This window comes from Phoca vitulina, unplaced genomic scaffold (genome assembly GCF_004348235.1).
Source record: "Phoca vitulina isolate PV1807 unplaced genomic scaffold, GSC_HSeal_1.0 scaffold56, whole genome shotgun sequence".
Taxonomy (NCBI): Eukaryota; Metazoa; Chordata; class Mammalia; order Carnivora; family Phocidae; genus Phoca; species Phoca vitulina.
Window position 1 is genome coordinate 414,658 of NW_022589759.1, and position 25,296 is coordinate 439,953.

General features: G+C 54.5%; 1 protein-coding gene across 1 annotated transcript in view; it reads right to left on the reverse strand.

The window, feature by feature from the left end:
* SPG7 (SPG7 matrix AAA peptidase subunit, paraplegin) overlaps nt 1-24,306 on the reverse strand; it is a 31,404-nt gene extending 7,098 nt beyond the window's left edge. Inside the window, exons 1-12 of the mRNA XM_032389832.1 lie at nt 24,106-24,306; nt 22,682-22,784; nt 21,383-21,472; nt 13,986-14,227; nt 11,729-11,868; nt 10,610-10,712; nt 8,638-8,763; nt 8,146-8,308; nt 7,646-7,819; nt 2,382-2,506; nt 1,663-1,765; nt 793-903 (exon numbers count right to left, since the gene is read on the reverse strand). Coding sequence (XP_032245723.1) covers nt 793-903; nt 1,663-1,765; nt 2,382-2,506; nt 7,646-7,819; nt 8,146-8,308; nt 8,638-8,763; nt 10,610-10,712; nt 11,729-11,868; nt 13,986-14,227; nt 21,383-21,472; nt 22,682-22,784; nt 24,106-24,288 — 1,663 coding nt within the window. The 5' untranslated portion in view covers nt 24,289-24,306. The remainder of the gene's footprint in view (nt 1-792; nt 904-1,662; nt 1,766-2,381; nt 2,507-7,645; nt 7,820-8,145; nt 8,309-8,637; nt 8,764-10,609; nt 10,713-11,728; nt 11,869-13,985; nt 14,228-21,382; nt 21,473-22,681; nt 22,785-24,105) is intronic.
* Between the last annotated feature and the right edge of the window lie 990 nt (nt 24,307-25,296).

Genomic DNA, 25,296 nt, shown 5'->3' on the forward strand with positions numbered 1-25,296 from the left:
GCCACTTTCGTTCCTTCTGTCCACACAGACTCCTAAGCTGCAGCCTGGACACCTGGTGGCATCTGTACCAGATTTTAGCTCAGCCGAGAGTGACAGGGATGAGCCCCTTGCAGACGCTCCCCACCCACATGCAAGGCCGGTGCTTCTCACACTTGCATGGGAACGAACAGTTTCCCTCTTTAAAAAACTCTCAGTGTCTTGGACTGAACACTGCTCAAGGACAAGACACGTGGGGCCGTGGAAACTTCTGGAGACTCTCAGTTTCAATCCCACTCTCCTGACAGAAAACCAGGGACCCCACTTTGAGTAGCCACCGTTGAGCTCTGCTGGAAGGCCCCCTTCCCTGCCCCGCTGCCAAGACCCCTCCTGTTGCTACCCAGAGCAGAGACGGGCCAGGCAGCAGAGCGTAGCTCTCAGGAGACCCTCTGTCCCCCGGCAGCGGCGGCCGTGACCCCACAACGTGGATGGTGCCCTGTGTGGTCTGCTCCGAGGCACCATCAACAGCTGAGGGGCTGAGCGCCACTCACACTTGGGTGTGCGAGATCCTTGTGTTTCTACCTGAAGAGTGTGTCTGCTCTTCAGCATATCCCTGGTATTTTAAACTAAGGAGAAGTCAGACACATTGGAACAACCCGACTTATAAAAAAGAAACACTTTCCTTATAGTTCTCTTGTCCGATAATTCTTCGCTGATCACTTCTGTCACGTGTCCGCCTGACCTGGCTCCCTCCACCCCCTCTTCTGTCTGGGTGCTTTCGGGGATCCAGCCCTGCTGAGAACATGCCCCTCGTACCAGCAATGACCCGTTCCACAGCGTACTCGAAGTTAAACGTGTGGACGGACGTGTGCCCTTCCCGTGCGGCGTGCAGCGCGGCCTCATTACAGATGTTGGCGATGTCAGCACCTGTCCGCACAGCAGGGGTGAGAGAGGAGGGCAGGGGAGGGGGGCGTGGGCAGGAGGCTGAGAGCACGCAGAAGGCGCTTCTGTCCTCTGCTGGAGCCACTCACACCACTAAGAGAGCCGGAGCACAGCCTGTGCGGTCCCACCTCCGGCCACCTCCAAGCTCCTTCCTGCTCAGGGCCCAGCGGCATGCTCAGCACCGCCTGCTGTCTCATTCTCCCTGGGAGTTCCCGCTCCAGGGCCCATGCAATTCTAGTCAGGGCATTAAAGAAAAATCCAAAGGGAAGAAATTCTAGTAAAAGGGATTTTGTTTATATTACCCTTTAAAATGAGAGCCACACAGAAAATATCTTGATTTGTGATCTGTCTCTGCTCAATGAGAACGAACCGTGAGGAGGGCCGTGCTGCGCTCGGACAGCCACGAGGCCTCGGACGGCACTGCCTTGCAGGGAGCAGGGGTACACAGCCCGAGCGTGGAGCGGCACTGAAGGGCCAGTGTGCAGAGTCCCGCGGGCAGAAGTGCCCGGAGCGCCCACGGGGGCACAGGCACAGTGCGCCCCGCATGCCGCAGCCGAACCAGTCGGGTCTGGCGCCACTCGCAGGAAAAGCAAAGTGTAGCGTGGCTCTTTTCTCCTCTACGGGCTCTCTGTGCACGACCTCACTCCCGCCCAGGCTGTGCTGACCGTGGGGCCCAGAGCAGGGGGTGTAGGGCACCGGGGGGTGGCCTGCACCCTCAGGACTAGCAGGAACCAGCTTCCATACCGCTGAACCCCGGCGTGAGCTCTGCCAGACGCTGTGAGTAAAAGCTGCTGGCCTGGGTCAGCTTCAGGCTCTTCAAGTGCTGCTCAAAAATCTCCCGCCTTTCCTGCAGAGAAAGGACCCAAGCGTGGGCTCACTCCTGCCCCGCAGACAGGAACCATGGGCTGTTAGATCCCTTTCTTTGTCTCCCGACCTACAGCAGCATTTCAAAAATGGAAGGTTGAAGAAGGAAACAATGAAGCGCATCATGCACATAAGGCTTATTTTGTAGAACATCTGGTTCATATACATTCTCAATTTCCTAGACCCCCAAGTCAGAACAATGGAAAGCTGCTCTGGAATGCAGCGTCAGAGGGGAGCCCCGCTCTGCTTCTGAGAGAGCAGTAATGGTCTGAGTGTCAGACCCAGGAGGACTGCTGGCTGGGGCACGGGAACAGGAACCATTACGCACATGCTCTGAGCCCTTTCCCCACCCATCACTGCTTGCTGGTTCCTGCTGCCTTGGGGCACCGAGGATGCTGGTGGGGCTCAGTGACCTACAGACTCGAGGGGGTCAGGACGAGAATTCTGAGGCTCTCCCAAGATTCTTATAAAATTCAGCCCCAATGTTTACGGATAAAGAGAAAAACTATGGGTGAATGAAACAAGCTGCAAAGCCACAGGCAGAGCCATAAGCCAAAGACAAGTCAGACAGACGACAGCCAGCCCCCGGCCGCACTGACCTGCAGCGTGGGAAGGTCAATGAAGACGTGTCGATCCAGTCGGCCAGGCCTCAGCAGAGCGTTGTCCAAGATGTCAGCTCGGTTGGTAGATGCCAGGACAATGACATGGTCAGTGGTGCCCATTCCTGGAGGGGAAGACAGCTGTTCAGGTAGAGCTCGCCTCTCAGGACACAGGGTGGGACTGATTTCCCACTGGGGTCCATGAGACAGGAACACACACGGCGCTCTGAATGAGGAGATGTGGACTGACCCAGGATCAAGCTCCCCATGAGAGCAAGGATTCGCCTGTCTTCCCGAGGCTGCCAGCCCAGATGCAGAACCACAGATGGTTCTGGGGGGGGCCTGCACGGCCATCCAGACAGCATCCTGGGGGGATCACATTTCTCCTCAGTAACTGCCCAGCAGAGCCGGGGAGTGAGGGGCACCGAGTCCACGCTCCTTTGGTGCAAAGCCGTAGGCCAAAGCGGAAGTTTCTGAACACTGGTCTGTGGCCTGGGTTTGGAGGCTCCAGGTTTCTCACAGGAATTTAAAAGTGCAAAAAGTACCACTGGTGGCCCAGATCTTCATGAGAACTTAGACTGGACCCTAATCTGGATAAAGCAACACCTGCAGAAATGCATCCAAGAAGCAACTGGGTGATCTGGGCCTGACTGGGCATCAGAGGGTCATACATGTATTTTCAGAGTACGTGTTACAGTGAGATGGTGGTGTTTCTCTGAACGTAAACAAATACGTCCAAAGCACGTAAGATTCAGAACTTTAGGCTGGCTTTAAAATCACCCACCCGGGAAGAGGATGGGAGGAGGTGTGGATGGAACGGGGCTGGCCTGCAACGTGGAGGGTTACTGCACATCTCTCTCTGCACTTACGTATGTGTGATAAGGTCCAGACACAAAGTTTAAAAATTAAAGATTTCAGGGGCACCTGGCTGGCTGGGTCGATGGAGCGTGCAACTCTTGATCTCAGGGTCTTGAGTTCAAAGCCCCACGTTGGGCGTGGAGCCCACTTAATTAAACAAACAAAAATGCCATGATCTATCTTTTGCTAATGAAAAAAATCCCTAATAAGCTGACATTGACAAGTACAACTTAAAACTACCTGTGAAGTGTTAAGTGATATTTAAAAGAAGTGTTCGAGAATTAGGCCCTGAGAGTGTGTGGGGCACCTCCCGGCAGACTGTCAGTAACCCCACCCCAGGACCCCGTGACGGCAGTGAGGGGCCTGGCTGAGCGCACGGGCCAGGGGTGGGGGGGCACTTCCTCACCAAGGACCTGACACCCGAGTCACCGAGCAGCAGCCACCAGGACACCCAAACCACACCCCACTCCCAAGAAGTCCTTGGAACACTCCTGTGCGTGTGTGTTCTTGCTGGAATGCGATAAGCCAGGACACCGTGATGGGTCCGGTCCCATTCCTGTGTCGAGCGGAGACTATGGCTCGTGATAACCGTGACTTCTGAAGTAACCCGGAAGCAAAAGCAGGCCCCACCCAGCAGGGGCAACACTTCTGACCCTGTGCTGCATTTGCCTGCACCGTGGTTTTAGGAGACGTCACTCTGACACAGGAGGGCTGACTGGAGAGAGGGCCCTGGGACAGACGCAGCTCCACTCCTCGGACAAGGTGGGGAGCCAGAGCCCTGGTCGGGGGACCTGCTGGGACTCCCTGCTCAGACTTCCGAAATGACCTCCTTCCCAGGCCAAGGCTGAGTCACCGACGCCGAAAACGACTATGGGAGAACAGCGGTCCACTCTCCGTCTCTGATGATCTCATGTGAATGGCACTGTACGACATGGAGCCACGATCCCGAGACCCATCCAGACAGTTCAGTGTGAGAAGTTCGTTTCTTTCCCGGACAAGGAAACACCGAGTTTAGAAGCTGCATGCGCTGGTGGACATGCGGGCTGCTTCCAGTCTTCAGCTCCCACAGGTAAGGGAAGGTCTTGGGTAAACTTTTCTCTAGGATAAGCACGCAGGAGTGCTAGAGCTGGGTCAGACAGGAGGTGTGTGTGTGTGGTTTTGTCTCCCAGAGAGGCTGCCCCACTGGACACTCCCACCAGCAGCGTGTCTGCTCACGCCTCCCTGGCTGCTTTATTGAAATTAGGCTCATCGAGGTTCACACGGGGACCTGGGTCCGACCTCTCTGAGCACTCACCAGCATCTGGCGCTGCCACCATGCTTCCTCCTGGCTCTCCTGTGATGTGTGTGTTCCTTTCAAAAACTCAGCAATATCTTTTGGGAAATGTGGACAAGCTTGTTCTAAAATTATAGGAGAAAGCAAAGCACAACCACCGCAAGAGTTTCAGCTGAGGGAACCAAGCGCAAGGAGCCAGCCCACCTTCCTCCAAGACTGCTGCCTGAGGAGGGCTGAGTGCTGTGGCGGAGGGGCAGACTCGTCGGCCAGCGCGGCACACTGGGGGCCCAGAGACTCTCAGACACGCCCAGCCAAGCGCTGGCAGAGGCCCAAAAGCCATTCAGTGGAGGAAGCAACAGCCTTTTCAACAAACGGAGCTGGAGACCTGGACATCCACAGGCATAAAAAGGAGCCATGATCAAACCCTCCCGTCTTTACAAAAGTAACTTAAAACAGATCACAGATTAAAATGGAAAAGGCCACGTGGACGGGAGCTAGGACTTTCTAATGACTCCGTGTGAGGCCGGAGCTCATGACCCCACAGGCTCTTGCTAACACAGAGGCTCAGGTGAAGGCATCCACCGCAAGGGGCACTTGGTGCTATGAAAGATGTAGAAAGGTGACTGTCCACCGGTAAGTGGCCTGGCGGGACCCCAGCGCTCTGCACAGGTGCCCATCCCATGTGGCCTGGCCGTCTTGTAGTGCAGCCTCGTCCTGACCCGCAAGCGGGGGTTTCTCTTTCCAGTGAGCTTTTCCCACGACTGGCACAGCGTCTGCTCCGTGCCCCGCACTTCAATGAAGCGGCACTGCCCTTCCCCAAGGACTAACAGAGACTCCTCAGATGCATCTGAAGGGCTGAGAATGCCCGGCTGTGTCCGCACACAAAGGACCTGTTCTCTGCAGGCCCAGCCCAACAAGGGCCTTCAGTCTGGGGGCCTGGGGGTCAGGGGCAGAAGCAAGTGCTGGGGCGGAAGCACCCCATTCATGGCAGCACAGAGTGCTTTGGCTCAGAGGAAGATACCATTTAGTAAATGCTTCCTGGTGGGCTCAGTCTTCAAGTGCAAACAACCAACATAAGCAGGAGAGACGCTACTTCCCATGGCCTCCGCGTTCAGAGAGGGAGTCGTGTGGGGTCTCCTCGAGTGCCTTCACATCACCTGGAGTGACACATGGTCGCACAGAGAAGGCCACAGAGTTGCAGGTGAGGTCACACACAGACGGCGTCAAAAACCCAGAGCTCGGATGAACGAACGGGGCCATCGTGAACCCCACGGCATCCCTCCGGTCCAGGAGCCTGAAAGCTCGCGCACAAACTGCCGTCTGCAGGAGCCGAAGGACAGACATGAACTTGAGGACGCTTGAAGCCTGGACAGCCAGTGAGTCATCTGAGGACTTCTGATAGCCTGCTCTCCCTTCTCCCCTCCATAGCGCAGAGGCTGGCCATCCTTTTAAAGAGACAACCAGACGCCATCATTAAAATCTGGTACTTCTGATAGCAGAGGCTCATCAAACACATGGTCCCGGGTCTCAGCGGGCGGACGGACCTCAGGCTCAGGCACCCACAGGCCCAGCCGCGAGACCTCGTGACCAGAACCCGAGGGGATCTTCCGGATCTCTGCAGGACCCCAAGATCACTAGAGCCACACTGAGCAAAGGTGGCACAGCATTAAGGGGTCGTGGAAGGCCGTTCAAAGAAGGAGCACTGAGTGTGGTTTCTTGGACGTCGGAGACTCCCGAGGGTAACGGCAAAACCATGCAACAACGGCACACCGCCTGCCCTCAGGAGCGGCGTGAGGGGCTGGGGGCTCCCTGCCGTCTGGCCTGGAAGGCCCTCCTGGAGGCCCCTCTGTGACGGTTTCTCGACAGCTGCGTTCAGAACCGGGGCCTCACTCTACTCACGTTTCTAAGGACATGGAGTCCGTGGAAGCTTCCTTCCCTGGAAACGTGCTCTTGAGAACAGTCCTGGAGCAAATGGTGCCAGGCAGCAGGGTCAGAGATGGGACGCAAGGGTCTGCGGGGCAGCTGCCGACGCTCGCTGTTCTCCTCACGGCCTAACAGCACAGCCTTTACCGCAGACTGGTTAGACAGGACGCTTTGGGTTTTCATCTGTGGAGCTTGCAGGGCTCACAGAATCCATCAGTGCATCTGACTGCACACCAGCGTCTGAGGAAAGGCCTCGCCTGGCCGCCCACAGCCACGCCAATGCAAACCCCAGCACCAGGGCTGAGGGGCGCCCACGCTGTTCGCCATGACAGGCCCGTGGAGACAGCAGGGCTGCCAGGGGCCGGGGAGTCAGTGTTTAAAGGGGACAGAGTTCCAGTCATGGAAGAGAAGGTTCTAGAGACGGACAGTGGTGGTGGATGCACAATGAGAACGTACTTAACATCACAGAAGTGGACACTTGTAAGTGGTTAAAATGGTAAATGTGACGTATGTTAACGGGCACCTGGCTGGCTCAGTCGGTTGAGCGTCCGACTCTTGGTTTCAGCTCAGGTCGTGATCTCAGGGTCGTGAGATCAAGCCCCACATCGGGCTCCGCCCCCAGCTTGGAGTCTGCTGGAGATTCTCTCTCACTCCCCCCCACCCCCATTCATGCTCTCTAGCTCTCTAAAATAAATAAAATCTTAAAAAAAGAAAAAAACCATTCCATGTCACTCACAACCCTGAGATCACGAGCCGCATGCTCCCCCGACGGAGGCAGCCAGGCGCCCCGAGTCCCTTTACTGCACTGGGCGGCAGAGACAGCACAATCCCCTGGGTTTACCCAAGACTGGGAACAGTGTCATGACCTGCCCTGCCCTTTGTGCTCCCAGGTTTTTTTCCATCTTTTCTACTATTACCTTGACTCTTTACAATTAAAACCTGTGTTTCTTGAGTGGCTCAAGGTGACAAGTACCTCTGCAACTGGCTTTGTCTCGTTGCTACCTGCTGGGGAGTCTGGGCACACTCACACCTGTGGCAGGTGCTATGGTGCAGAAACGCAGACCAGTCACTGCAGGAAAATGAAATGCCAGCGAGCATCAGGGCAAGGTTCCGGAACAACACACATCAGCCACACGGTCTATCCAGAAAGTGGATCTCAAGAAGAAACCCTTCCCCGCCCAGGAGCAGACTGGGGGTGTGGGGCACCCACCGTCCATTTCCACCAGAAGCTGGTTGAGCGTCTGCTCTTCCTCCGTGTTGGAGAAGCCAGACATGGTGGTGGAGCGCTTCTTGCCCACAGCGTCGATCTCGTCAATGTAGACGATGCAGGGAGCCCGGGCCCGGGCTTCCTTGAAGAGGCTCCGCACGCGGGCAGCGCCAAGGCCTGAGGTGACACAGAGGACTAGGAGTTGGACAGATAATGGGAGATGAGCCCAACTCTTGTGCCGGGGACCAGAGCTGCCCACTGAGGATGCCGAGGTCTCACAGAGTCACCCTGGTGGACGCTCACCCTCCTGGACTCCCCAGGCCACACATGGAAGCAGCTTCAAAAGAACATCACTACCCAGTTCCCTCCATAAACATGGCCAGTAACACGGTTTCACGTGTCCTTCCCTGTCCCCCCAGGTCCCCGTCTATCCGGCCACCTGAGGAAGGGCCCTGCACAGATGGTTGGGCAAACTTGTCCACAGCCCCCCAGGAAATACCAACCTCCAATGACCTCCACGAACTCCGGACCGGCCATCGCCAAGAATGGCACCTGGGCCTCTGTTGCCACCGCCTTGGCCAAAAGTGTCTTCCCACAGCCGGGGGGCCCGAGCAATAGTGCACCTTTTGGGACTTTGGCGCCAAGCTGAAGGAAGCGCTCAGGGCTCTGGAAAAGCAACAGATCATAGCACACTAGTCACAGGTGTTTGACAGAGAATTTCCAAAAGAGGACTCACGTGGAGATCAGCTCCTGCACTGTCACGAATCAGCTGTGGTTCATGTGGTTTGGGAAAAGCAGAGAGCTCCGGCAGTGACCAGGTGTCCCAGATGGCCCGGGGTACGGTCAGCAGCGGGCTTTCGGCCCCACCACTGGCTCAGGGCTGTGCACTCAGCCTGCCCTGCTGGTTTAGCGGGTACGGCACTTGCCTGACTGGGGCAGTCCCTCCCTCAAGGAGGGCGCTCGTGTCCTGCCTCCTGCTCGGCTCGCACACCCACCTTCAGATAATCCACAAACTCTTTGACTTCCAGTTTGGCTTCGTGCATTCCTGCTACGTCTTTGAAGCTGACTCCTTTCCCCATCTTGCCATCCACAATTGTGAAACGGGCCATTTTAAGCTGATTCTGGGCAGAAAAAACAAAGGGCACGGTGCTGTGACTCCTAGCACAACAGGGAAGATTAGCACCTGCAGGCTGGGTCTGCAAGCGCAAGGGGGCTTCGTGTCCCAGGGGCCCCAGGTCCCCTCGGCCCAGCTCTCATCTCCCACACCCTCTCCACATGTTCAAACAGATGGGACCCAAAGTCACCTTCCAGGCAGCCAAGGGGAAATGTTTATTGTGCATCGCTAACAGTAAGAAATTCATCTAGCGTCTAGCAATTTGCCTTTAAAAAAAACCAACATAAACCACCCCCCACCCAAACGAGGTAATTTAATATCTATTGCACATAAACTATATTTTTCCGTATGATTTTTCCTACTAGTGTGGAACTCTCTGATTATAAAGGTAATGTAGTAACACTCAGCTCTAGGAAGGTTTGGTAGAAATGTTAGCTGGTAAATTTCTGGAGAGCAACCAGGCAAGATAAAGCTCTCGGTGAGGGGTGTAAACTTGAGCTAAAGTCGGCCTCAGGAGGCACACCAGGCAGACTCCAAAGACACACATGCATTAGGGTTGTCACAGTACTATCTAAACACCGCAGGGAAAATAAACAGCCCCTGAGACGCCAGGGTGGCTCAGCTGGTTAAGCGTCTGCCTTCGGCTGAGGTCGTGATCTCAGGGAGGGTCCCAGGATCAAGTCCCACATCAGGCTCCCCGTTCAGCGGGGAGTCTGCTTCTGCCTCTCCCTCAGCTCATGCTCTGTGTCTCTCTCAAAATAAAATCTTAAAAAAAAAAAGTGACTATAGGGGCTCCTGGTGGTTCAGTCGGTGAAGCGTCTGCCTTCGGCTCAGGTCATAACCTCAGAGTCCTGGGATCAAGCCCCGAATAGGGCTCCCTGCTCAGTGGGGAGCCTACAGCTCCCCCTCCTTGTGCTCACTCTCTGTCAAATAATTAAATAAAATTTTTAAAAACATTTTTTTTAAATAAATAAATAAACGGCCCCAAATATGCAAGACTGGTGAAACTGGCTGAGTAAAACAACATAGCCCCATAATGAGACACCATTAAAAGGGTGTGAATCTTTAGCTACAGACAGGAACACGTTCCTGGTCTCAGTGGAAATCTGTCTTGGTTCCCAGGGAGGTGACCAGAAGGTACCCTCTGCAGACCTGCTCCAAGCAGGCCCTGGGCCCCTCCCCAGCTCCTCTGCTGATGGGCTAACTGGCCATATGCAACCTGCCAGGGAGGGAAAGTTCATGTTACAATGAAGGTCACCACAACAGGAGAATTTTTTTTTTTTTTTAAGTAATCTTTACATCCAACTCGGGGCCCAAACTCAAGACCCTGAAATCAAGCACTGTGTGTTCCTTTGACTGAGGCAGCCAGGCGCCCCAGGAGAATGCTTTTAAAGTGTATTAAGGTTTGGGGCACCTGGCTGCCTCAGTCGGCAAAGCATGTGACGCTTGATCTTGGGGTCTTGAGTTCAAGCCCTCCATTGCGTGCAGAAATTACTTAAAAAAAATAAAATCTTTAAAAAAAATAAAAATAAAATAAAAACATAAAGACAACCTTTAAAAATTTCTCAGTGTCTTAGCTAGTAGGAGAAACAAAAAAATAAGTCATGCCCAGCTCCTGAAAACTGCAGAATAAATTGGCCTACACACCTGCTTGGCTCAGCTGCCCCACGAGTCAGGGAGAGAGTTGGGGGATAGGGGCCAAGCAGAAAGAAAGAGGAGCCGCCTGGGCCACGACTCCAGGCTGGCCTCTGTGACAGGTGAACGTTCACTGTGATTTACGTGAAGCGTGTTCCACGAGCACGAGCACAAACCCTAGACCACGGGTTCAATGAGATGGGATGTTCATAACTTACAAAAGCACTGAGTCCTCCTTCCCTTCCCGTCATTCCAGCCAGACGGAACACGTACCACAGGATGGCCAGGCCCACTGCGGTCATCCCCAAGGCGTAGAGGGCACTAGCAGGAGAGAGGGGCAGTTACGGGCAGGCAGCGCGCACACGCCTCACGTCAGGGGCCACGGACCCTTCATAGATGACAAGAGCAACCCCCACTCTGAGCCCAGTGTGCAGAGCGGATGGTTGTGGAAATGGGTTTCCTCGTCCACCTCTTGTCCTGTGACCTTCCCCAGGCTGTCCCACGGAGCGTGTAAAGGCCCAATACAGCAGCTCACCACAGGGCGAAGCCAGAACGCGGACACCGCGCACTGACCGGGTCATCGAGAGCCTCTTGATAATGCCCGAAAGAACAGATTTTCATGTGTGATAGATTTTGTTTTCAAAAGTAGGCCATCAGGGGCACCTGGGTGGCTCAGTCGTTAGGCATCTGCCTTCGGCTCAGGTCATGATCCCAGGGCCCTGGGATGGAGCCCCGCGTCGGGCTCCCCGCTCAGCAAGGGAGCAGAGCGGTACAGAGTAAACCCCAGGGCTCCAGCCATACCTCCCGCCATTGCCGACGGCCCCTCGGCCTTGCAGGCCCTGCACCCTCAAGAGAGAACGGCCACCTCTCAGGAGTGCCTGCCGTCACTGGCATCCTGCGTCTTCTCAGTGTGGGCATGTGTCCATGAGTGAACCTCTCCGCACACGTGCATGCCATGAAGCCCCCCAGGACTCTGCGAGTTAATGTGCTCCCGCTAAGGAGATGCAGGTCCCACAGGGGCCCCATTTCCACCTGCCACAAGGAAGCAAGAACTTCTACTGGACGTCCCTGCTTCTGCCCTTTCTGTTCCATTTTCCCATTTGTACAAGACGGCAGCCCCACAATGTACTGAACCAACAACTAAGGAAAGTGAAAGATGCTCCAACAGGCCCACGATGCCCGTCCCCACGCGTGGTCACCAGCTCACACTCCTACTTACCCTCCCACACGGGGGCAGCTTTACTGGAGGCAAGGCCAATGTGAGATGTTGGTGGTTTGTTATCACATTACAAAGCCAAGCCTGGTTTAGTTCAGGAGCCAAAAAATGACCAACATACTTTCCAAAGAATCCTGTCCGCTTATAGGAAACCGGGATCCTGTCCTTGCCTTCAATATTCAGGGCGTCTTCAGCAGCTCGGAGCTTCTCCTCAAACCTGTCGATGTTTGCCACCTGCATCCGGTACATCAAGGCCAGCCGCTGGGGGCAGAGAGCAGACGCGGTGCAGGTGACACGCGGGCTGAGGACAGCCGCGGACACAGCACCCACACCCCGCAGTGCTCCAGAAGCTGAACTTCCACCTGCCATTCAGAGACCACGTCCAGATCCCGACTACCAACAAACTTTCCGTACGTGTGCTTGCTCTGTTTTCACTAACAGGAACATTTAAGAAAACAGGGTGTGCTTTAGGCTTCAAACTCACCACCCAGCCTCAGCTGTGCGTGCAGAGCACAGAGACGACAGACACGAGCTATTTGCCAGGATGCAGGCAACTCACTAAGGCAAGAACACAGGTCTGGTGCTTCACCACTGGCTGAATGTGAAACTCAGCTAAGTGGATTTCTCTCTTCTCAGTAAACCCCTCCCGGGTAGAGAAGAGGCCTAGGGATTGTGCGCAGGTGGAATGTTCTCCAGGGGTACAGGCTTCCCTGAGAGGAGGCTCCAGAGCAAGCCAGAAGTCCACGCTGGGCCCCCAAATCCCTGCTCTGTGAGCTGACCTGAGCCACCCACCAAGGGGCCATCCTGATCTCCACGGGCCTGGACGGCATCCTGCCAGTCCCATATCATTCTCCTAAGGGCCTGGTCCAAATGCTTTCTAGAATGAAGCTGTTCAAAGCACAGCTTCTAAGCGCACTGTGGAATCTACATGGAGCAACCAGACTCTCCCCTGGCGCTGAGAGGCTCAGAAGATTCTGTGTGGAATGAGCGGCTGGCCAGACTGCATGTCACGGGGTCACAGGGCCAGATGGGAGAGGCAGCTGGGGGCACCCACCAGCCATGACACACTGATTGTCATCTGCGTTGGAATGCCCAGGGGCCTCAGTTGCTGGATTAACCTAACAGACCCTGGATGTCTGATCTGGACTTCATGCACGCCTCTGTCACTCAAACACCTGCCCAGCCAGGTGAACAGACTGGAAACACGTGGCAATGACCTTCTTTCTCTGCCGGAAGCCAAAAGCAAAATGCGATTCCAGACGCCAATTCAACTCCCACGTCTCTGACCGCCTGGGCTTCTGCAAGGTCACCCAGCTCACACGGTACGCAGGACCAAGAGGAACCTGTCACCCCAACTAAATTACAAGCTCTTGTAAACCAACAACCAGCTGTAAACACAGTGCTTGGCACTCAGCCCAATCCAGAACCCAGGCAGGGGCTGGGGTGCACCCCTGATGTTATCGTGAGGGGCCCAGTGCTATGCCCAGGAGTCCACCTGTGCTCCCCATGAGCAGAGTGTGTCCACACTGGACACCTGTCTCCCAGCATTTTACCTGGCCCAGTGTCTCCACCACCCAAACCTCTAACAAAAAATGGAAAGGAGACTAAAGAAACATGACAACTAAATATAATTCCTGGTCCTTGATGGGACCCTGGATTAAAAGTACTAATAAGGGGCGCCTCGGTGGCTCAGTGGGTTAAGCGTCCGATTCTTGATCTCAGCTCAGGTCTTGAACTCAGGGTCGTGAGTTCAAGCCCTGCATTGGACTCCATGCTGGTGGAGCCTACTTAAAAAAATAATAATAAAATAAAATAAAATACTAATAAAACAGCTCTTAACGTCAGTCTAGAGATGACCAGGGAACAGGATCAGGGGAAGTGCTTTGGAAAATATTCTCGCGTCACTACCTCTCCTGGGCCTGCCGCTGCTGTGGTTACGGGGTGGGGAGGATGGTGATTCCTTCCACAGCAGGTATTCAGAGTCAGCTTCTGGGACCCCCCCCATCCTCCCACCCCCAATGCCCAGCCCTCTCCCTGGGACCAAATCCCACCCTCCGGACCCCTCCTCTGGTGAGCGCGCTGGGCTCCCTCCTGGGGGCACCTGAGGTGGGGAGGTGAGCAGGCCCTTGCCCGACCCCAACTCTCAGCCACCCTCACAGAGCACACAGTTTCCTGCCCTGGGGCCCCCAGGAATTCCCTCGACTCACCAGCAGCTGCCCAAGCGGCCCTGGGTGCTAACTTGCAGCCAGGACCAGACCCACAGGGCGGGACCTCAGGGCTGCCGCCGCAGGCCCCCCAGCCCCTGTCCCTGATTCAAGCACATTAAGCTGGGCTCAGGGCAGTGGGGACGAAGGGAAAGGGGCCCCGCCCTCACTCACAGGCCGCCCGAACACCACAGCCCCGGGGTGCAGGTAGACCTCCACCACGTCGCTCTCAGGCACCACTTGGACGCGCTGCACCTCGCCCTTGGCCAGCATCTCGTGCACAAAGTCGCTCCAGGAAATGCTGCCCCCACTGGTGCTGAGCGCGTTCAGCAGGCTCATGATCACGGCGATGACAAACAAGGTGCGCAGCCGCTCGCGGTACATCTGGTCCTCTCTCTCCTTGCGTCTCCTCTCCTCTGCAAGCAGGGTGACCGGGGGAGCGACAGACACGGGAGAGATACTCATCACACGCCGGTCAAGGCCGCCAACACTGCACTCACCGAGGTCGCGTCTACTCAGGGCACAAAGCCAGTTTTACGGTCAGAAGCTTCCCGGCACCTGCCTGTGCTGCATCTCCGCAGTAAGCCCTCCCCCGGAGGCACATTTGACCCCTGACCTCGTACGGTCACCCATGATGCGTGTGGCACACGTGCAACTCACTGATAACAAAGAGACACCTTTTACCACCATCTGCCCTCCCCTCCCCAACAGCCGCCTATCCTGGACATATTGGGGGGGGGACCACTTAATTCAAGAATGTTCCCAGCAACCAACTCTTTATCCAAACCATCAGATAAATAATCACATTATTAGAATACAGACTGCATCGTGCCCAGTTCTTGGGGGACGAAAAGACACAAGACTCAGCCCCTGACCTTGGGGCGCATGAACACCTGGGAGGTGACACAGGAGGCCATTAGCACACAGCATAAGGAACTGCAAGAAGCAGCTCCCAGCACGGCCACCACGGGGAGGCTCCGGGCGGGAAGGAAGAGTAAGCACACCGGGAGGACCGGGAGGACAGCAGGAGTCGCCTCCCTCAGGCCCACAGCACAGACGGGAGAGAGTCCTGCTTACAGCCACCCAAGGCCAGGCCACAGTCTTCCTCCCAAACCAGCCGGTCAGATAAGCCCCTCCCCTGCTGGGGACGAAGGGCAGTCTCCACACCGCATTTCCATGATGCTGTGTCTCCTCGCTGGCCCACCCGCCAGTCCTTAGAAGCATCTGGCACCTCCATTTCCACACCAGAAGGCCTGGACTATGATGCGGCCCTCACCTGTGCGGTACGGCTCATCCTCCCGACACTCCATCCAGACTTTACCGGGCCCGTCATTAATGATGCCTTTTGAGAAGTGCATGTACCGTCCTTCTCCAGTCCTGCCCAAGATGGCCCCGACCGATCTGAGCAACCAAAGCTTCCACCATTTACTTCTCCTGCACAGACACAGCATCCACTCGGGGGGAGAGCAGGGAGGGCCCCGCACAGGCACGGGGCTCAGCCCAAGCTGCACGTGCACGTGTGGTCCTTTCTGCAGGGACAAGAGCGCAGCTGGACCTCCATGTCCACCCACTTCCCTCTGCTCTGCTTGGACCATCCACAGACACACAACCCTCCTCTCTGGCCATCCGTTTAGAGGAACTGAAAGGCATTTTTTTTTTTTAAGACTTTTAATTTATTTATTTGACAGAGAGAGGGAGAGTGAGCGAGCACACAAGCAGGGGGAGTGGGAGGCGCCCCTGAAAGGCATCTTAAATCAGCTTAAAAACACAAAATGAGGGTGCCTGGGTGGCTCAGTCATTGAGCGTCTGCCTTCGGCTCAGGTTCTGATCCCGGGGTCCTGGGATCGAGCCCCGCATCGGGCTCCCCACTCAGCGGGGAGTCTGCTTCTCTCTCTGCCTGCCCCTCCCCTCTCACGCTCTCTCTCTCTAATAAATAAAATCTTAAAAAAAAAAACGCAAAATGAATCTTACAGAGAAGGCTGTGTCAGCAATCATTCTGAAAACATGAAAGCACATTTCAGATGTCACCTTATCTGAGAATAGACAGTAATAACAAATTTAATATTTAAAGCTTATAGTCACAAGTGGCAACAAAATAAAGGTACCCTTGTCTTGGAAAGCAAATTTTTTTTTTTTTTGAAGATTTTATTTCTTTATTTGACAGAGAGAGAGAGAGAGAGAGCAAGAGCAGGAACACAAGCAGGGGGAGTGGGAGAGGGAGAAGCAGGCTTCCCGCCGAGCAGGGAGCCCAATGCGGGGCTCGATCCCAGGACCCTGGGATCATGACCTGAGCCGAAGGCAGACGCTTAACGACTGACCCACCCAGGTGAGAACACCTTATGTTCTCAGGTGAGTAGGTAATTATTTAGAAACCATGTATTTCATTTAATTTTCTATTTAGCCCCCAGTCTTGTGTTCTCATTAACAATGGTGGCAGTCATCACACTTGGCAAATCGGACGCTCCACCAGCAGAAGCTCGTGTGACCGACTGGAGACCCTCAAATGGCGCATGCACCCCCACGCTCTTGGCCAGCGGCTGCGGCACACAAGCCACTGGGAGGATGTACAAATTTGGGCCCAGGCCGCGTGGCGACATGGCCTTTCCTCACTGCTCTGACCGCCACACAGCACACCTCTCCTGGAGAAGGGCTCGCAGCAACTCTGTAACTCATGCGTGTCTGCTTGCGGAATGCGAAGCAGGTCTACGATTTTTAAAAGATACAGCTTGGTTTCATTTATTTATTTATTTATTTTAAAAAAGATTTCATTTCTTGGGCGCCTGGGTGGCTCAGTTGGTTAAGCCACTGCCTTCGGCTCAGGTCATGATCCTGGAGTCCCGGGATCGAGTCCCGCATCGGGCTCCCTGCTCGGCAGGGAGTCTGCTTCGTCCTCTGACCCTATCCCCTCTCATGTGTTCTCTCTCTCTCAAATAAATAAATAAAATCTTTAAAAAAAAAAAAAATAAAAATAAAAAAAAAAAAAATAAAATAAAAAAGATTTCATTTCTTTAAGTCAGCTCTATACCCAACGTGGGGCTCGAACCCACAACCCTGAGATCAAGAGTCACGTATTCCAGCGACGGAGTCAGCTGGGTGCCCCAGATATGGCTTGGTTTTAAGTAACAAATAGCTTTACACATTTTTGTAAGAATTTCTGAACAATAAAAAGACAGCTTTAATTTGGGCTCCAATAAACACCTCTTCTTTCTTCACAAATCCAACGCTTTTCAAGTAAAAACCAGCCAGGTGTCCTGTCACACGTGGAACTGCCCCCGTCGGCCTATTTCAGGGAGAAGGATCTGCCTGGCCAGGCCTGGAGGCCGCAGACCCCACTATGAGAGGATCTCCTGGTGCAGGAACAGGGAGGCCCCAACCCAGAGCGGTTATCGCTCTGAAGCTCCAGGATGTATCACGGAGGTCAGGCGAAAATTGTTTGCACGTCTCAACAGATCTCCTACTCTGCTTCTGAGCCACAATCACCCTGAGTCCTCCTCCCTCCCCGGGCACTAAGGAGACAGATACAGCACGTCCCACCGGGCAGGACCCATCCAGCAAGGAGGGTGTGCGAACACGCCCTTCGTCCATTCGCACTAGCCCAGGCCCACGAGGTGCGGTGAGCTGGTGCCGCACACGCTGTCCAGGGGTACACAGGAGGAAGCCCTCCTGAAAGCAACCTGGCTGGGTGTCCCAAGAGCCACAGAAAACACTGTGTTTCCTTAACTCGCTAACTGTACTTCTGAAACTTAACCCAAGGACATCAAATGTAAAACACACATTTCTGGGGGCGCCTGGTTGGCTCAGTCAGCGGAGTGTGCAACTCTTGATCCCAGGCTTGCAGCAGTTACTAAAAATAAAATCTTTTATTTTTTTATTTTTATTTTTTAAGGATTTTATTTATTTGACAGAGAGAGACACAGCGAAAGAGGGAACTCAAACAGGGGGAGTGGGAGAGGGAGAAGCAGGCTTCCCGCTGAGCAGGGAGCCCGATGCGGGGGCTCGATCCCAGGACCCTGGGACCATGACCTGAGCTGAAGGCAGACGCTTAACACCCAGGTGCCCCAAAAATAAAATCTTTTGAAAACAAAGGAAAACCCCACATATCTGTAGCGTTGGTCAGGTATGAAATTACGAGGGCCGGTCTGAGAAAGACAAAAGGGGAAGGTGTGGGTGTGAGACAGAGGACTGGCTCCATGAAAGTAAGATGTGTGAGGTCTGAGACATGAAATAAAATCTGACCCTGAGAGTCTAACTGGAAAATGGCCTTTCATCAGTCTGTTCCTCAAGGACCCCTTCCTCCGCCACCCCTCCCTGCGGCTGCATCCCACCGCATCTGTGAAGGCTGCCCTCGGGCGCAGTGCTCCCCGCAGCTCCCGCATCTACTTTGGCTCCTGACGCTAACGACAGGCTCACAGAGAGCCGAGGGCTAAGCCCGGGTAACACTGCTGCCTCCTGGCCACCTGACTGTCCACCACTGGACAGACCCCCCCCAGAAACTCTGGTGCCAAAATCCCTGTTCAGAGGGGTGGCTACCTACACACGGGTCAGTGACCAACACGGCAGAGTTTCAGGGAGACAGCTTCCAGAGCTGCCCCAGGTTTTCTGTCCGGAAGTCCTTCTGGAAGAACTTATTCCCACTAACCCTGAACGCGGGCACTGTGGCGAGAAGCTTATGAGGTTTGCAGTGACAGTCCGGTTCTTTCCAACCGTCAGCTGGCGCTGGGCCCGCCCCAGATGGAGACAGCAACTCCAGAGAACACTCATGGTGCATCCTCAACCTCAGGGACAAGAAGCACTAGCACCAAAGTGGTCTGGAGACTCCAGCAACTGCTTTTTTAGCTACACTTTTATTATGTGATACTGTAGATTCACGTGTAATCCTAGGTAGTAACACAAAACTATTCTCTGGCCAGTTGCTTCCAACAGTAACTTTTTACAAAACCGGACAGCAACGCAGCCCCCCGGCCTTATTCAGACCGCCCCCGCTGACACGTGCTCTTGTGTCTTAGTTTCGTGCACTTTTCCGCTGGTGAAGACACACAGGACTTCGTCCCCGCGGGGGCTGCCCGGCTCCTAGGCCCTGCCAACACTGTTCGCCACCCCTATGCCCGTGTCTGTGGAGAATGGGCTCTAAATGGGAACCACGTGGCACGCAAGCTTCCGGGACTGGCTCTTCATTCAAGACTGCTGCCAGCCCTGCGGGCGAGACCCTGCGGGTGAGACCCTGCGGGCGAGACCCGGGCTGTGCCCGCTGCATGCAGTCAGGGCGTGGGCGCTCCCGGCGAGCCAGACCCTCACCAGCGCGCAGCAGAACCAGGGAGAGCCACGGCAGGTTCTCACAGAGAGGAAAACCCTCTGGTCAAGCAAGTCGTTACCCTCTCATGAAAATTCAGCAGACACGAGCTTCGTCCCATCTTCTCAAGTAACTCAGACTACCAACTACAAAGCAATCGCACGAAGAGGGCGGAGGCTGCAGACACCCTGGACGCACGCGGCTGCTGGACAGAGCACAGGACAGAAGTGGGGAGACTCCTACTTCTGCCTCTGCTGTCCCTTGCGCCACACTGGCTGTGACCCGGCGCGCAAGGCAGGCCACCAGCGCGCCGCCCACCACCTCTCCCTTCACCGGAAACCCTTCTTTATCGTTACCACTGTCTTCAGTTACAATTTTGAGATAGGAAATTTTCCCCCGAGGTTCTTCCTGATTCTTTCATACTTGGCTTTTTAGATTTAATGACTTCATCCATGCAGGATTTATTTTGGAACACATGAAACAGTCTCTCTCCAAGTAATAGCAACTCTTCCACACCGTTTCGTACACAAGCCTCCCTTCTGCTACTGCGTGAAATGCCACCGCAGCTCCGTATGAATTCTGAGATAAACCAGACTCTGCCTCTGGGTGTCCTGTTCAGTTCCATTACGCTTCCTACCTATTACTGGACCAACCCGTTAATTTTTGGGGAGAAAAACATCTTAGTATCTGCCACTATCAGCCTCACTGATATTTTTCAAAATCCTGTAGATTTTCTGATGAACCAAATCCTCATCCTCCACCCCTGAAAACCTTTTAACTCAGAAGCCTTCTGAGGAAGAGCCAAGTTCCCCAGGAGCTCTGTCAGCAAAAGAAATGACTGCCCGAAGGGATGCCCCATGAAGCCTGAAACCAGGAATAACTAAACCGAACCCAAGCAATGGCTACTGGTTTCCAGTTAAGACCTATTCCAAAAGAGCCTGAAGCTGGGGGCACCTGGCTGGATCAGTCGGTGCAGTGTGCGACTCTCGGGGTTGTGAGTTCGAGCCCCACGTTGGGCAGAGAAATTACTTTAAAAATAATAATAAAAAATAGGGGTGCCTCGGTGGCTCAGTTGGTTAAGTGTCTGCCTTTGGCTCAGGGTCATGATCCTGGGGTCCTGGGATCGAGTCCCACGTTGTCAGGCTCCCTGCTCAGCATGGAGTCTGCTTTTCCCTCTCCCCCTGCCCCTCCTCCCCCAGCCCCGCCCCCATGGTCGTGCTCTCTCTCAAATAAATAATAAATAAATAAAAATAAAATAAAATAAGTAAAGGACAACAAAATCAGCACCTAAGTTCGAGGCAGTTCCTTGACAAGACAACCATTTCTCTACCTGTGTGCCCTTCCGGAGAATCCTCACAAGACAGGGGACCGTAATGGTAATTATGAGGACAGAATTAACGGAGAAGACATATGAATCACTTAGTACAGTGCTGAGCACACTCCAGCTGTTGCAGTGGGTTAGCAATTTCCATTGTCATTAGCTCCAAGCAGCCAGCTTTTACCTTAGAGTCAATTCAGTTTAAACTAACCTTTTTATTGCCCTCACCCTCTGCTTGATCAGAGTCCTAATTCTACAGATGAGACTCAAGATTTGCAAGTGAGGTTGTTGTGAACTGGGGTACACAGTGGTCAATCACACAGGACAGCGATGTGTCCCACTCCTTCCTCGAGGCCACGCACCGTACCAACCTCTCCTCTGGGGGCTGCTTCTCAAGTCTACACATCATCAGGAGCCTGTGTGGGGTGGGTCTGACCAAGTGCCTTCCTCCCCACCCCAGAATACTTGAGTTCAAGGCAGATCAGAGGTTCACCCTTTGCACGCAGAGGACTATAATTCTGACTACCTTCAGATGTCTGGACAGGACAAGGGACCTATGTGCTGATGGAAGCACCTCTAAAGGACAGGCAAGGAAAAGATCCAGTAATCACATTAAAGACTGGGGGTAGGTGTGCTCACAGTAAAGGAGACACAGGGGCCTAGGTGCACCCTACATTTGTTTTTAACTTTTCTTTCTTTTTTTTTTTTAAAGACTTATTTATTTTATTTGAGAGAGTGGGGGCACAGAGGGAGAGAGAATCTCAAGTAGACTCCCTGCTGAGTGTGGAGCCCGATGCGGGGCTCGATTTCATGACCTGAGCCGAAACCAAGAGCTGGACACTTAACCAACTGAGCTGCGCGGGCTCATGCTACTTTTAAGATAGGTTTCCTGTTGCTGAGACCAGAACACACATGTGCAGACAACCAAAGTAGCCATTATTTAAGAAAGTCAAATAGATATACCTTCATCATCTTCAGGGGTCCTCCCCTTAGATTTATCATTGTCCTTAGTCTTCTGCTTCATCCTGGAGGTGTTAAAATAGTAACTGCCACCTGCAAGGAATAGGGAACGTGTTTAACAAGATTTGCCCCTACAGAGAAGCGCTCAGAAGAGTATGTTCTTCAGTAACCAAACCAAAACAGAAGCCATCTGAAACCTACATTTGTAAGATTTAGAAGTTTGGGATGATTGTTCTTAGTATAGTAGCTGCTAATTATAGAATAATAAACTATTTCAACTTATGGAGTATCTTTGTAATTCAAATCAGCAATGCAAGGGAGTAAAACTTCCTTATGCGTGTGTCCTGAGAAAGTCTCCTGAGCCTGTTGGAGACCAACCCCTTCCATAACCACAGTCGCTCTCAGCTAATTTAAACTAACGAGCAACACGGTGGCTCTGACACGTGCGTCCACGGCAAGCCAGTGGCCACCACCACCAAGACACAACACTCCTCCCACCAAGGCACGGGTCTCGTCCACTGTCTAACTGAACTAAGTTTAAAAGGAGAGGAAAGAGAGTCTCACCATCCATGACAGCTATACCTCTCTTCACAAGGTTAACAGAACCACCAGTGAGACTACACTGATGGCTCCTGCACAGGGGATCAGGCTGTCTGGAGAGTGAGGCATGTGCCACCGGGCGCGTGCGTACACTTAGGTGGGGAAACACACACAGGAGGTGAGCGCGCGGCTGACCACATGTGGGCACCAAGCCACGCAATGTCCTTTAGGAGTTGGGAGATTCCACTTTTCCCAGTTCCAACTGGATAGAGGGGGGACGTAAGATCACATTGTCAATCCTGGAGGTCCTAAGTCCTTTGACCTAAGATCCCTCTTGAGGATGTCACGGTGTCTCACCGAATGATAAAACCATTGTTAAACATAAATTACTTGTAGGCTGTTTGTAGTTACCTTCTGGATATAAAACATACAGAGCCACTCTGAAGATCCTTACTAGATGTTCTTGCAGCTGGCGGGAGAATATGGAAAACCTTGTAAGCAGCCCAATTACTGCCATACGTCAGATTTTTTTAAAAAGGGGAGGGGGACGACTCAGGTAAGCACACGCGGCCTGTTCAGACCTTATTCAGTCTATCTGTCCATAAACTGCACTTGAGAGCATCTAAGGGCTCACAATAAACAGAAGCCAAAGTCCTCTGAGTGATTTCCTTTCACTGTCAGTGTCAAACCAGCAGCTTTATCCTGATTTATTTACAAATGTCACAGGATGTGCCTACTACCTGTGTTTCACAAGATACACACCTAAGAGTTTCCAGAGTCTGACTGGATTCTGGACTAGATGCTGTTTCCACAACAATCCACTGAACACTTCAGCGGTTGGGGTCGGCAGGCACAGCTGCAAACTCTGAAAAGAAACAAAAAATACAGAGGACGGCCAGGATTATAATTCAGACCGGTCCTCAAGTTATGGTGAAATAGAACAACAATAACAAATTATGACCTAAAATGTGCGTGTTGAGCCCCAGCCAAAACGGCAGCAGGATTTGGGGTCTTTGTCTTCTGGATAGTTAACCTGAGCTAGAGCCCGGAGCGCACCCTCACTGGACAGTGCTCAGTCAATTCAGGTCCGTAACGCGTGAAGCTACGGGACACAGGTAGGATACAGCTATATGATAGCTCACACAAAACCGTCACCCCCCTTGGAGCAACGGCCAAGGACCATGGGGACTCATCTTCATGAGGTCTGATCCACGTGAGCCAATTGTGAAACAGTTCTCCATGAAACTCTTAGTGGGTTCAATTTTTAAAACTGTTTTGCGGGGAGCACCTGGGTGGCTCAGTCGGTGAAGCGTCTGCCTTCGGATCAGGTCATGATCCCGGGCTCCTGGGATCAGTCCCGCATCCGGCTCCCTGCTCAGCTGCAGGTCAGCTTCTCTCTCTGCCTCTGTGATATCTCGCTCTTTCTCAAATAAATAAAAAAAATAATAAAATCTTCTAAAAATATAAAACTTTTTTTAAAGATTTTTATTTAGTTATTTGAGAGAGAGAGAGAGCACAAGCAGGGGGAGAGGGAGAGAGAGAAGCAGACTCCCCACTGAGCAGGGAGCCCGACTCGGGGCTCGATTCCAGGACCCCGGGATCACGACCTGAGCCGAAGACAGACGCTTCACCGACCGAGAGCCACCCGGGAGAAGCAGAGGGAGAAGCAGGCTCCCCACTGAGCAGGGAGCCCGACTCGGGGCTCGATCCCAGGACCCCGGGATAAGACCCACCCAGGCGGCCCTTAAAATGTTTTTTTAAAGATTTTATTTTTAAGTAAGCGCTACAGCCCACATGGGTGGGGCTCGAACTCACAACCCAGGATCCCGTCGCATGCTCCACCGACTGGGTCAGGCACCCAAGACGCCAGGAAGGAAACCACAAGGCAGAAAATATCAATACACCAAAAAAGGGCTGGAAAAATGCAGGCTGGGACCTATGAGGAGTCTCCTCCGGGGCTGCCCGGGCGGCTCTCCGCACGACCGGGGGTCCCCGCACCCGACCGCGCCTCTCTCGCTCAGGGTCTGCCGGGGTTAGGGGCCCGGGGATGGGGCGGGGTCGGGGAGAAATGGGCGGGGCCCGCCAGGGGATGGGCGGGGCCGGCCGAGGGGTGGGGAGGTGGAAGCGGGGGCGGCAGCGGGTCAGGGGCTGGAATGGGCGGGGCCCGGCGCGGGGTCGGCGGGTACCTGCTTGGCGTGGGCTCCGGCCCCCAGGAGCCGGATCGCAGGCCTGTGGACGAAGTGCCGGCACCTCCTTCCGGCCCCGAAGGAGAGGCCTAGGCTCCAGCCCGAGCAGGGGCTCTGCAGTGGCCCAGACCCCGCGGCCGGGCCCGGGCGGAGGGCGCGCAGCAGCAGCAGTGCGGCCGCCATGTTGGCCCGGAAGCGGCGCCTGCGCGGTCGGACGGCCCGGGGGGCGCCTGCGCGGTCGAGGCTGGCCGAGCTGGTTCCCCGCGCCCGCTGCACCCCGACCGTCCCGGCGTTCCCTAGCGGTTGATTACGTGCCACCCGGGGCGCAGCGCCGCGAGTGGAGCCCGGGAGGGAGGGAACCGGGACTCCGCGCCGGACTGCGTGCTGCGGCCGCGCCGTTCGGGGGCGTCGCTGCTGGCGAGGGCCGCCCGGTCGCGGGGTTGCGGGGCGGAGCGCGAGAGCCCGAGGGAGCCGTGCCGGGAGAGCGGGGACCCGGACCCCCACCCCCAGCCCCGCCGGGGCCCTGGCCGCAGGGTCTTGCCCTTGGTTCATGCTTCCGAGGAGCGAGGGTGGCCGGGCGCCGTGGCGCAGGCCGAAGCCTCATCGTGCGGGTGTTTCGTTTCGGAGAGTTGAACATCTCGCCTGGTTATTTTCTGTGGGCCCGACGGTGTCAGAAGTCGTCCCCAGCGCCGCTCATCGGGGTCGTGGCGGGAGACAGTCCCTGCGCCCCGGGCCGCCTCCATCCGAGCGCTTGAGCGCTCAGCTCTGACACTGCTGACCGCGGCAGCTTTCGGCTCGTTCAGTAGAAAAATCAGGCTAGGTGGATCCAGGTGGGAACGTGTCCTCTCCGTCGTCCGCCAGCCCCTGCAAGCGGTCCTGTGCTAACTGGGGCCTGGTCCGTATCGGTCACTCTCTCTCTTTTCAAGATTTTATTTATTTGAGAGAGAGCATGAGCAGGGGGGTGGTGGGGAGAGAGGGAGAAGCTGACTCCCCCAGGCTCGATCCCAGGACCCTGAGATCAGGACGGAACCGAAGGCAGGCCATTAGCAGACTGAGCCACCCGCGTGCCCCCATATCAGATACCCTATATTCACAAATCTGAAGTACCTTCATGTCTATCTTACGGATGAGGAAACAGACTCAAAAATTAAGAGCAGCCCGGCTGAGAAGTGATGGCACCGTCTCAGAGCT